At 42.1% G+C, this 12,546-nt stretch overlaps 2 protein-coding genes across 7 annotated transcripts in view; one reads left to right on the top strand and one right to left on the bottom strand.

Annotated features, from left to right (window-relative positions):
• Nucleotides 1–247: 247 nt before the first annotated feature.
• On the top strand, nt 248–7,926 carry LOC139390158 (cyclin H). 2 transcript variants are annotated; one of them, XM_071137372.1, is made up of 10 exons: nt 248–518; nt 766–895; nt 3,364–3,486; nt 3,574–3,647; nt 3,909–4,122; nt 4,346–4,509; nt 4,711–4,781; nt 4,928–5,036; nt 7,318–7,381; nt 7,461–7,926. In XM_071137372.1, the coding sequence occupies exons 2-10, from the start codon at nt 779–781 to the stop codon at nt 7,491–7,493; spliced, it is 969 nt and encodes a 322-aa protein (XP_070993473.1). In that variant the 5' UTR covers nt 248–518; nt 766–778; the 3' UTR covers nt 7,494–7,926. The 2 variants fall into 2 exon arrangements, with proteins under 2 accessions (XP_070993473.1, XP_070993472.1); XM_071137371.1 differs by having other exon boundaries at nt 7,458–7,926.
• Nucleotides 7,927–7,982: 56 nt separating this feature from the next.
• LOC139390157 (ras GTPase-activating protein 1-like) overlaps nt 7,983–12,546 on the bottom strand; it is a 51,379-nt gene continuing 46,815 nt past the window's right edge. For 2 of the 5 annotated variants that reach the window (XM_071137366.1, XM_071137367.1), the window contains 10 exons: nt 11,436–11,595; nt 11,113–11,255; nt 10,503–10,618; nt 10,200–10,304; nt 9,747–9,833; nt 9,510–9,577; nt 9,310–9,398; nt 9,074–9,151; nt 8,817–8,951; nt 7,983–8,687 (listed from right to left, as the gene is read on the bottom strand). In XM_071137366.1, the coding sequence (XP_070993467.1) occupies nt 8,604–8,687; nt 8,817–8,951; nt 9,074–9,151; nt 9,310–9,398; nt 9,510–9,577; nt 9,747–9,833; nt 10,200–10,304; nt 10,503–10,618; nt 11,113–11,255; nt 11,436–11,595 (1,065 nt within the window). In that variant the 3' untranslated portion in view covers nt 7,983–8,603. The remainder of the gene's footprint in view (nt 8,688–8,816; nt 8,952–9,073; nt 9,152–9,309; nt 9,399–9,509; nt 9,578–9,746; nt 9,834–10,199; nt 10,305–10,502; nt 10,619–11,112; nt 11,256–11,435; nt 11,596–12,546) is intronic. The other 3 variants (XM_071137369.1, XM_071137370.1, XM_071137368.1) reach the window with 2 other exon arrangements.

Raw genomic sequence — 12,546 nt, 5'->3', positions numbered from 1 at the left:
CAGCTGCTGAGTCAAAATTGTATATATGATAAAATTCATGAAAACAAAAATGTGCTTTTTGGTCTTAATTTAAGGTTTGGTTTAGTCATTAGGGGTAGCAGTGTGGTTAAGGTTCAGTTGTACATTGTTTGTTTTACTTTGTGGCTGTTCTAGCTACTCACCACTCTTAAGAGCTGCCTCTGGGTCAAGCTTCATGACAATAAATGCTACCTGCCCACCTACATGCGCATATCAATTTGCGCACTTTACCATATATTACGGTACAACTACGCAATGGACATGCTGTTGATATGAATGTGCAAGCTACTTGCTAAGATAGTTAGTTACTTTCAAAATCATAAAGATATTAATAGTTTATCGAGCTAGCAAGTTAGTTATATCATAACGTTTGTACGGATCATCTGGAGTTTGATTAGACAGCTAGTAGAAGCTTCGCTAACAAGTCGAACAGCAACGACCGACTAGATAGTGCTAGCCGGCTGTTGCTAACGCCTTAGCTACCATCGGCTAGCTAAAAGGTAAGGAAAGAACGGGGCCTCTTCTTCTTCAATGTTGCCAACCAGCTTGCTTAATACTCGCTACCGCTTAACGTCACTTGCTTCTTTAAACTAGCTATAATATTTTCTATTTGACAGGCAACGAACTATCAAATGCTATAGCATAGGCTAATCCGTTTGTTGGCTGCTAACGTAGCATGCACATGTGATGTTATGTAACTCTTATTCAAGTAACACTATTTGACAATCAATTTTCTGTTATGTGCAGTCAGAGCTTCACCATGTTTCACATTAGCTCACAGAAAAAGTATTGGACATTCGACAATGAAGAAAGTCTGGAACAACTGAGATATGAAGCCAACCAGAAATATCGCAACAAAATGCTTGCCAGTGGGAAGGTAAAATGATTTAAAACATTTGACATTAGGCTAGTGTTAAAAGGCCAGGTGCAGACAACGTGATTTCCTGTGTTTTATATATACAGTTGAAGTCCGAAGTTTACATACACCCAATGGTGTGACTCTGACCCAACACACAGTAAGGCTGTAAATGTGTGCTCATTTTGTTTGCCGGCCTCCCAAAGACAGACATACAGTTGAAGTTGGAAGTTTACATACACCTTAGCCAAATACATTTACACTTTTAATCCTAGTAAAAATTCCCTGTCGTAGGTCAGTTAGGATCACCACTATTTTAAGAATGTGAAATGTCAGGGTAATAGTAGAGTGATTTATTTAAGCTTTTACTTCCTCACATTCCCAGTGGGTCAGAAGTTACCATACACTCAATTAGTATTTGTTAGCATTGCCTTTAAATTGTTTAACTTGGGTGAAACGTTTCGGGTAGCCTTCCACAAGCTTCCCACAATAAGTTGGGTGAATTTTGGCCCATTCCTCCTGACGGAGCTGGTGTAACTGAGTCAGGTTTGTAAGTCCTACTTGCTCACACATGCTTTTTCAGTTCTGCCTACAAATTTTTTATGGGATTGAGGTCAGGGCTTTGTGATGGCCACTTCAATACCCTGACTTTGTTGTCCTTAAGCCAAGTATGCTTGGGGTCATTGTCCATTTGGGAGACCCATTTGCGACCAAGCTTTGACTTCCTGACTGATGTCTTGAGATGTTGCTTCAATATATCCACATCATTTTGGATATATGCCATCTATTTTGTGAACTGCAGCAAAGTACCCCCACAACATGATGCTGTCACCCCCGTGCTTCACGGTTGGGGTTGTGTTTTTTGGCTTGCAAGCCTTTTTCCTCCATAACAATGGTCATCATGGCCAAACAGTTCTATTTTTGTTTCATCTGACCAGAGGACATTTCTCCAAAAAGTATGGTCTTTGTCCCCATGTGCATTTGCAAACTGTAGTCTGGCTTTTTTTATGGCAGTTTTTGAGCAGTGGCTTCTTCCTTGCTGAGCGGCCTTTCAGATTATGTCGATATAGGACTCGTTTTACTGTGGATATAGATACTTTTGTACCCGTTTCCTCCAGCATCCTAACAAGGTCCTTTGCTGTTGTTCTGGGATTGATTTGCACTTTTCACACAAGTGCGTTCATCTCTAGGAGACAGAACACGTCTCCTTCGTGAGCGGTATGACGTCTGCGTGGTCCCATGGTGTTTATACTTGTGTACAATTGTTTGTACAGATGAACGTGGTACCTTCAGGTGTTTGGAAATTGCTCCCAAGGATGAATCAAACCTGTGGAGGTTTACAATTTTTTTTCTGAGGTCTTGGCTGATTTCTTTTGATTTTCCCATTATGTCAAGCAAAGAGGCACTGAGTTTTAAGGTAAGCCTTAAAATACATCCACAGGTATAGCTCAAATTGACTCAAATGATGTCAATTAGCCTATCAGAAAGCCTTCTAAAGCCATGACATAATTTTTTGGAATTTTCCAAGCTGTTTAAATGCACAGTCAACTAAGTGTATGTAAACTTCTGACCCACTGGAATTGTGATACAGTGAATTATAAGTTAAATAATTTCTGTAAACAATTGTTGGAAAAATGTATTGTCATGCACAAAGTAGATGTCCTAACTGACTTGCCAAAACTTTAGTTTGTTAACAAGGAGTGGTTGAAAAACAAGTTTTAATGACTCCAACCTAAGTGTATGTAAACTTCCAACTTGGAGGTTGGAATAATACTGTGAGGATAATGGTGTATGCATCCGGTTGACGTTTGCACACTCAGATGTGAGAATGCCAGTGGGAAAAGATGGATTCTTTCCAAAATTCTGCACATTTTTCTTATCGCTCTCAATGCAATTTTCTGTTCCCAAAACTAAAATATTTTACGAACAGAATGGACTAAGTTTAGTAGACTTTACCCCTTGCCAAAGTAAAAAATAAAATAAAAAAAAATCTGTTTAGGAGTGCAATGGTGAATTGAGTTATTGCACACTTCAGAGTATGCGTTCCCTAACGGAATTATGCAAATAGATGCTAGAACGCGACAATAGGATCTCGTGCTTGGCTCTTCCCACCTCCTCGCTTGTTCTGCACACTGATTAATTTGCTCCTATTGTAAAACAACAGGCTGTGTTCTATCTTGGGTAAGTTATAACAAATATTTGGCTTTGGACTGCCTGGTGAATTAGGCCTAGTTAACAGACCAATAAGAAAGAGTTCCAAACTTCTCTGCCAATAACAGCTAATTTTAAGTTTTCCACTCAGACCACTCCCAGCAAAATTCTTGCTTGGTACTTGCTACACAGAAATGATTTGATTTAGACATTTTAAAAAATGGCCTCATTGGATCTTTTAACTTTGATTATAGTTGCCACCTGCTTCCAACTTTGAGTTTGTTAATGCCCTTGTTGTTCCCCCTCTCATCCTTTCCTTTGACCCTGCCTTGATAAAGCCTGGGGTTAGTGACGCCGTGTTCCTGGAGGCTCACGAGGAGAATGTCCTTTTCAGACACTATGAGAAGAGACTCCTTGACTTCTGTAATGCTTTCAAGCCTGTGATGCCCAAGTCTGTTGTGGTATGTATTTTGTAAGGGTACACTGTAAATCAGATCTAGACCACCTGGATTTATCTAAGGGGCTTAAGAGTGCAATCATCTCAACAGGGTACAGCTATCATGTATTTCCGGAGATTTTACCTGAACAACTCACTGATGGAATACCACCCCAGAACAATCATGTGAGTAGTAAAGGGCTTGTCTTTGACCAGTAGTCCCAGAGCCTTATGTTGAGAAACTCCTATTTAGATACAGATACAAACTTTATTTTCTGAACTCACTGTACATAACCTCTCTCGCCCTCATTCTCTCGTCACGTCTTTCCCTTCTCCCAACCTTCCTTTCCTCTGCTCTTTTTTTCTCTCATCCAATCTCCTTGCCACCCTTATCCCTTTTTGGCCCACCTCTTCCCTGTCTTCTTGCTTTCTTTTATTTTCTTTCAGGCTGATCTGTGCCTACCTGTCCTGTAAGGTGGATGAGTTTAATGTGTCCAGCACCCAGTTTGTTGGGAATCTTGTGCAGGAGAGTGCGGCTGGGCAGGAGAGGGCTCTTGAACAGATTTTGGAGTATGAGCTCCTTCTCATTCAGCAGCTCACCTTCCACCTGGTGGTGCACACCCCCTACAGACCTATGGAGGGCCTGCTCATAGACATCAAGGTGGGTAAGATGGAAATGGAGATACTTACTTGGCCAATGATGCGCATTAGAGATACAGCAGATGCACATAAACCTGGTGGAGTGTTGTGCAATTGTATGCTGCTGAGATTGAAAGAGCCATGTTGTGGACTTGGTTGATTTTGTAAGAATAGAAAACCCAGCAGGTTGTGTGCCAACTAAGGCTTCAGTCAACAGCTCTGTCTATTGGTGACCTTTTCCGCAGACAAGGTACCCTCTTCTGGAGAACCCAGAGTCTCTGAGGAAGAGTGTTGATGACTTCCTGACGCGGGCCACCCTGACAGACAGTGGGCTGCTGTTTCCCCCATCTCAGATAGCCATGACAGCCATCCTGAACAGTGCGTCGCGGGCCGGCCTCAGCATGGAGAGGTAGGCCACTAACATGGCTCTGTGTTCTAGACTAGAGCAAGGCCATGTTCCAGGGGATATGGGCTGAACATGGCCTAGAGAGCAGCAAGTGAAAACATTCTTCCATAGTGTATTGTAGACAGGGTAGTATTCTCACAATCTGTTTTCATGAATTATGATCAATTTAGTCTTGAACTAGTTTTGTTGTCCCTTTTGTTATAGCTATCTGACTGAATGTATGGGACTGAAGGAGGACAAAGAAACTCTCTTAAAGATGTACGACGCGATGAGACGTGAGTAGTTTTTCCCTGCATTGTTGCATTTACAACCACTTGGTGGCAAGTTAGATCTGTTTGACAGCGCATCAACATTCTACAAAGCAACATTAACATGTTGTTTCAGTGACAAACATCAAAATGTGTTTTTCCTTTTCATACAGGGATAAAAAGTCTCATGAAAAAGTATGAACTTCCAAAACCAGACGAGGTGAACGCTTACAAAGTGAAACTGGAGAGGGTCCATGCTGACTTTGGCACAAACTCCAACATGTACGTATAGCCTTCTTGAGTGCATGCATCTGTCAGTTACAAACGCACACATTTGTTAGATTGTATTTGTGCAGAGTATATGGTTACATGGTGCACTACCTCACAACTAGGGAGTGAATTTCAAGGTAGAAATGATCAGCTGACTTGAGTAACAGGTTAATATTGTGTGATAGGAATGGCTGACCGGTAACGAGAGGATATTCCGGCTTCTGAGACTACTATAACAATCAGGACTCATCCAAACTCCCTTGATAATAAATAGTCTAGCAGCAATACCTTTCTCCATACATACTAAGTTTTTATTTAGCCAGGTCGATCAAGTGTATAAGATGCACGGTTCTGTCTATCAGATAGAAAAATAAACACATCAGCTATATGAAATAAAGAGGAAGCAGAACAGTTTCACGCTCCATGAAGCACAGCTGACATTTTATATATTTGAAGAGTGGGGTTTAATCTCACCCATATCTCAAATCTATGAACACTTGGGTGAGGTATGTAAAGTCTGTATACTCTTCAGTGCATCTAAATTGAGTCTGACTTTTAGAGGGGTTTGTATGAGCAGTACTAAGTCAGCCAGTTCTCATCCAAATGACAGAGGTGAATCTGTATATGGCCTGCACAAAATTAATCAAGTATCTTGGTCAGTGTGGTGTTGGCTTGTTATCGCCAAGGAAAGTGGGTTAGTGAGGGTTACATTTGAAGTTGCAAATATATGAAAGCTTCAGTTGATGTGCCCAGGCATAAAGGGAGGATTTCTCAGTTCCTTTAGTTTCTCAGAGCAGCACATACTGTATGTAGGCCCAGTCATTGGCAGTTTCCATAGGGTTATACATGCACATGTTACAAATAGTTCTTACAAACTGTTAGGTTAACATTTGTATGATAAGCTATCAGGCAAAGCAGCATACAAAAGATATAGCTAGTAGCTTCAGTGCTATATACAGGTAACTGAAAAAATAAAGATAACCCCAAGTGTCTTAATAGGACGTTGGGCCACCACAAGCCGCCAGCTTCATAGCGACCTTGGCATAGATTCTACAAGTATCTGGAACTCTATTGGAGGGGGGCAACACCATTCTTCCATGAGAAATTCCATCATTTGGTGTTTTGTTGGTGGTAGAAACGCTGTCTCAGGCAACGCTCCAGAATCTCCCAGATATCTGGTGACTGAGACGACCATGGCTTACATCGTTTACAAGCTCATCAAACCATTGTGACCACGCCAGGATAATGCACCCCACACAAGAGCCTCCAGAACCCTCATTTACCCAGGGATTTCCACTATTTTGGCAGTTACCTGTATAAGAAGCTAGTGTGAATTGTAAACTGCCATTTTGGAGTTAGGGTTGTGAAATCAAGTGGTGTGTGTTAAGGCTTGTGTCTTGGAGGTGCTATGTTAGATTTCCCTGAAGATCGTTGTTATCGCTACGATGGTTTGGCTCACCGCTGCCCCGAGGCTTTCTGGGAAGGTTCCACTGTTGAAAAGGCAGTGTCTCTAGGGTTCAAGTCAGGCCCCCTCCCAATTTCAGGACAAAGGCCAAGCCAATCAACATATAGGTGATCCAGTTCTGTTTTCTTTAGCTGTCTGTAAGCTATAATATAACTGGCAAAATAGGCTAACAGTGTCCTGTTCATGTCAGTCTGGCCCTCTCAGCTTGAATGGAGTTCTTCCTTATTTCACCAGTGTCTGTTCCAGGGCTTTGGGACTGGCAAGAGATTCCCAGATCCAGTCAGCTATAGTGGACCGACACATCCAGAAAAGCTACATGCTCAATACAAATTCACCTAGTCTCCGGTCCAGGGCTTGATGGCGGTTTGGTTGACTGACCAACCCGTCCAGTCTTTGTAGAATTCACATTACCTGGATGGTGGCAGCCAATGCCATGATGGTGCACTCGGTCCTGCAAGACAAAGTGTACGCTGTTGAAAAGGCCTCACATTGATCAGTTACATCTTAATACCATTTATTTAAGACTGCCACCCTACCCCTTCTATATCCATACGATCGGATATGAACTCTGGAGAGTCACTTTGCAGGGTGTTCACTGTGGTGTCATGACAGATGACATGGGACTGGAGATGTGCATGACTTGAAGGGATAACATGTTTAACAAATGTGGCCTGCTAAAACAGCTTCCAGCAGACCGATCTCCATGATTCTTTACCTTCCATAAATCCAGTCCGTTTTAGCCTACCGGTCACCAATACTTCATATACCACCCAAACAAAAGATTGTGCGCTCTTTCATCTGACAGTTAAATCTTAATCCGTTCTACAGGAAAAGAAAACGAGGATATGAGGATGACGATCATGTAGCGAAAGAGCCCCGCATGACAGAAGAAGTGAGTGAAACCACATACATTTTGGCTACCAGTGCCTCTACATTTCATGTCATTAATAGCATGCTGTGTTTTCTAGGAGGAGTGGACGGATGAAGATTTGGATGATTTATGAAAACAATTAGTGCTTTATTCAATCTGTATCCCTGAATTTCCGATTCAGCTGACATATTGCCTTTAAATCACTAACGCTGAACTTCTGCCATATGGATTGAATAGATCACCCAACCATTTTGCCACTGAAGGATCAGCAATATTGTCTCATGGCCTCACAGGTGGTCTACCCAGTGTGGGGGGAAAAAATCCACCATTAGTGTTTTTCTTTGTTCTTATCAGGCCATACATTATGGTCTTGTAATATAATAAACCTATTTTTGTACTTGTTTTATGGTGTCAACCTTTACATACCAAATGTGTTTCTCTTGTGATAACTGTATGCTTGAATATTCCATGGAAAAAGTTCAGGTGGGCATCCTGTGTCTGAGCAGAGCTTCAATACACTATTTAACAGTGCGCTATGATACAGAGCTGCACTTCTAAATCTCAGACATGTGTTCTCAGGAGAAATACACCAGTTACCTGGGGAAGAAAAGATTCCACTATCTACTTTACAAAAAAGTTTAATAAGTGCATGCATGTCTGATACAATCTGTACTGCTGTTTCTTTGATTATGTATCTTGTCTGGCACTGAGACTGAACTAAACAAACATGATACAGTTGGAAAACAAAACAATTCAGTTTGTCTCAATTATATACTCATGATTCCAGCAAGAGAATTTGACATACAGAAAGTATTAACATTTCCAAACTAAAAACAAAACACGACATACAAGAAACGCTAGTTTCTGGATATTGTGGTCACAACCATAAGGAATCAGTCAAATTACAGTATAAAAAGCATTATCGCTCATAATCCAGTTATAAGAAACAGGTTTGACTTTCCTCATAATGGAGATGGCAAACATGTCTAGGGTATGTGACGCTTTGTAATAAAATCTTTGACCCTTGTAATAAAAGGGGTACGATACATACAGAATCATTAACAGTTTGGTTCTGTTTGCTGCTGTTCTCATGGCATGGGAAATTTTGGCGGGATGGTGGGCGGGGCTTTCGGAGATGAGGGGTGGGTTGCCATGGTGATGAGTGGAGCATGCTTGGTCGGTTCCCGTGTGCAACTCCGTGCGAGGAAAAGGCGGGATGGATGGAGAGGGGAGGAGTGCTGTACTACCTGTTGCTGTTGGACATGGCATAGTGAACCTGTTTCTGCTGAAGGAGCTCAGTGATGGCCAGCAGCTTTTTCAGCACGTGCTACAAAGAGAAACATGAGACAGCCATGGTTTACAATCATGGCATGTTTGGTACCATGTCATTAACAGATTCCAAAATACTTTTTGGCCTTTCAATCACTGGTTGAATGCACTTGCTACACACACACACCTGCTGTGCTCCCCTCTCGTTGCTCAGGGTGCGGAGATCGTCTGAGTGAGAGACACAGATCTCATGCAGGGCTGCAAGGTCACGGGACAGGTCTGTCCTAAAGTGCTCTGTAACTTCAGGGAGGTCAGGGACATTCTGTGAAGGACATGCATGTTAACGTCTGACCTAGACATTGGAACAGAACTGCCACATGTCTGTCTGCAGGTTGCTAAAGACTTCCAACGATGTCTTAACAGAAATGGAAACAAGTAACCTACCCCCAACTCATCCAGAAACATGATCATCCTATGTTTGTTGTTTTTGATGAAGGGGTTCACACCCTCCATGTAGGGCTCCTGGATTGAAAAGAGGAACACACTCCATTAACATCTATCTCAGAAAGTAAAGATATAAATACTGTTCCCTGAAGGATGGAAACAAGGTACAGCGCTTAGACAACAGGGAAGCAAATGTCCCTACACGGAACAGTGTAGGAGCTTTAAGGTGGTCGTACCTTAGCACCAAACTCCACCAGGTTAGCCAGGTTCTGGACAGACTTGGCAATCAATGTGAGGGTACGGCCTGCTGTTGCAGAGGGAGGGTCTACAAAAAAAAGATGAACAAGTAAATTACGCAATGTATGGACACACTCTTCATTCCATGCTAAGAAATAATCAATTTATGCAATACCAAATACAAAGGTTAAAGGCTCACCAGCAATGATGTTGAACATTCTTGGGTTGAGGATGGCAGGACAGATCAGTCTCAGGAACACAAAGCCACTGGAAGAGCGAAACAAGTATCCGTTAGATCAATGCTTCCCAAACATTCCTGATATAGGCCCCCCTTGACCAAAGGCACCATAACACTAGAATGGTTTCTAATGATCTAATGCTGTGAGCTGCCTATCCATGAGGGTTGCAGATGGCAAAGTAGATCCGTGGTGTGTACCTTACGACTCTGGTTCTCATGGTGGTGTTGGTCGGCCATTTCTGCTGCACTGATTTCTGCAGACACCCATAGATATACCTTAGAGTCCTGGAAGGGTCATGGAAGAGAGAGTGAGACTGAATTTACTGGAACATGACTTAAATAGAAATTTATGAACTTCAAGCTAGCCTATGGATGTATTTAATGTGTTCAGTTCATTTGTTGGTTTGTCTGATGACATAATAGATTGACTGTACTACAGGAGAATGTCATGATATACAGGGTTCAAACTATGGAGATGTTTTTTTAAAATGGCAGTGTATATTTAACCGGCAGAAAATGAATGGCGGCGTTACGCTAACCCCAATGTTACTTTTATGCCTCACTGAAACTATTCCTAACCTTAACCTCAATTTCGACCCCTATGCCTAAACTTAAGTTTTCGTTCTGCCGGTCGGATATACACTTCCTTACTTATTAGGGTTGGGCCGATGAATGATGTCATCGGGTGACGATAATGATTGACAGCCATCGTCGATGGGGACGTCATCGTCGATGACAGATGATAGCCTATTTACACTTGACAAAGCAGAACAGTACAGACAGTGACATTTCAGAATTCTAGTCAAATTAACGGATTGATTCGTCCTTTTGTTAGTCCAAATCAATGAGTCCCGATCGACGATATGCCAAAAGTTCATACATCGCCCCAACCCTATGTGGATGGTTCCCGTGTTAGTTTGTTGGTATGTGCAACGTGGATTGGTGTGTGCTTACGGGGGCAGGATCTCAGCAGCCATGAAGATCTTCTCCACCAGCTCAGACAGGATGTTGAGGAGGTGGGCTAGGTTCAGATTCACATCCTCGTTCTTCTCCAGTTTTGAGGGATTCAGCTAGTGAGGGGGACACAGAAAAACAGGAAAGGAAAGAGAGATGTTTCATTATACAGATAGAAGTGTGCTCGTGAACAAAAACAAGATGGGCTACATAAGATTATTTCACTAGAGTAGGATTTACTGTTGAAAGCAGCTGTGGAAGATAATGTGTAATGCCCTGTGTTCCACTGGAGGAGACAGTCAGTCTGAAGAGTCCTGTGAGATCACAACAGCACTGTGAATCTGTGTCATTGTGACATGAGTTACTGTTTTGTCTTCTGTGTAGCCAAAGTACTGATATGATGTTATAAATGCCAAGTGTTCCACTCCACTCAAAAGATAAAGTGAAGAATAGCTGAGTTGTTGCCCACACACTTCTCTGCTGAAAGAGTTGACTAAAGTAACTTTACAGACGTAAGATGTTGCCAAACTGATACAGTAGGTAGAGCTTGGGCTAAACGAAATAAGGCTAAAGCCTTTCTGCATGTCAGAAAATGTGTATGTGTGTTTACCTCGCAGGACTGCTTGCTCTCCATGATCTTAAGGATGGTGTCTTTGAGGGCGTGGTGGACGAAGGGTGTGGCCGTGGCCTTCATGTACTGCTCCATCAGCGTGCTGGCCAGCGTGGTAGCTCGGAACAGGGTTGTCGCCTCGTCTGGGAACCACCAGAGAGAGGGGACTTCTCATCAGCCAAGTGTGTGTGTGTGTGTGTCATAGCTTTCATGTTGGAATCATAAATATAAAGCATCTAAAAGTGGAGATTGGCTCTTTATCATTGTGAAGTAGGCTTTCACAATGTCGCTACAACATGCAGAGGTGTGTGTCTTTGTCTTACCCTCCATGTTGATCTCTCGGTCATTGAGTGTCCTGAGTAAGGGGGCCTCTGTCTTCTCGTGTCTGAAGATGCGCAGCAGGATGCTGGCCAGCAGGGTGCGGTCCTGCCCACACACATGGGCCAGAGCATAGATCACATGGAACTCTTTCAGCAGGATCAGCTGTGGGGATACACAGACAACCAGACAGAGTCAATGTCAGTGACCTATGGTCAAACAAGCGGCCATCATTTTGACATGTAGTTTTCCAGGACACATACTATGTACCTCACACGTAATACAGTATGTTACTAACTGCTGATCCAGGTTTTGGTGTCTCACTTATTGCAACCGAGTGCTGGTCTTTGTACCTTGACTAATGGTAATCCTTAATTAACCTCTCTAGGGTATGTGGGGCGCTAGCATCCCACCTGGCCAACATCCAGTGAGATTGCAGAGCGCCAAATTCAAATACAGAAATACTCATTATAAAAATTCAGAAAACAAAACATATTTTACATAGATTTAAAGATTAACTTCTTGTGAATCCAACCACTGTCAGATTTTTAAAAATGCTTTACGGCGAAAGCATACCGTACGATTATTTGAGAACATAGCAGACAAATCATTACAAACAGTAACCAGTCAAGTAGAAGAGTTACACAAGTCAGAAATAGAGATAAAATGAATCCCTTACCTTTGATGACCTTCATATGGTTGCACTCAGAAGACATTCATTTACTCAATAAATGTTCCTTTTGTTCAATAAAGTCTCTTTATATACCCGAAAACATCCATTTTGTTTGCGTGTTTTCTTCAGTAATCCACAGGCTCAAACGCAGTCAAAACAGGCAGACCAAAAATCCAAATTGTATCCGTAAAGTTCATAGAAACATGTCAAACGATGTTTATATTTAATACTCAGGTTGTTTTTAGCCTAAATGATCTATAATATTTCAACCGGACAATAACGCTGTCAATATAAAAGGTAAACAAGAAAGGCACTCTCTGGTTGCGCGCATGAAAAAGCTCTGTGACACAGCAAGGTCCACTCATTCAGACTGCTCTTACTCCCTAATTTTTCAGAAAACAAGCCTGAAACAATTTCTAAAGACTGTTGACATCTAGTGGAAT

The sequence above is a fragment of the Oncorhynchus clarkii genome, chromosome 30, assembly GCF_045791955.1.
Source record: "Oncorhynchus clarkii lewisi isolate Uvic-CL-2024 chromosome 30, UVic_Ocla_1.0, whole genome shotgun sequence".
Lineage (NCBI taxonomy): Eukaryota > Metazoa > Chordata > Actinopteri > Salmoniformes > Salmonidae > Oncorhynchus > Oncorhynchus clarkii.
This window is presented reverse-complemented; position numbering and strand designations above follow the sequence as displayed.

Coding starts and splice junctions, on each gene's coding strand:
- LOC139390158 (XM_071137371.1), top strand. CDS start 779: ATGTTTCACATTAGCTCACAGAAAAAGTATTGGACATTCGACAATGAA. Junction 896..3,363: donor AAATGCTTGCCAGTGGGAAG/GTAAAATGATTT, acceptor GCCTTGATAAAG/CCTGGGGTTAGTGACGCCGT. Junction 4,123..4,345: donor GCCTGCTCATAGACATCAAG/GTGGGTAAGATG, acceptor CCTTTTCCGCAG/ACAAGGTACCCTCTTCTGGA.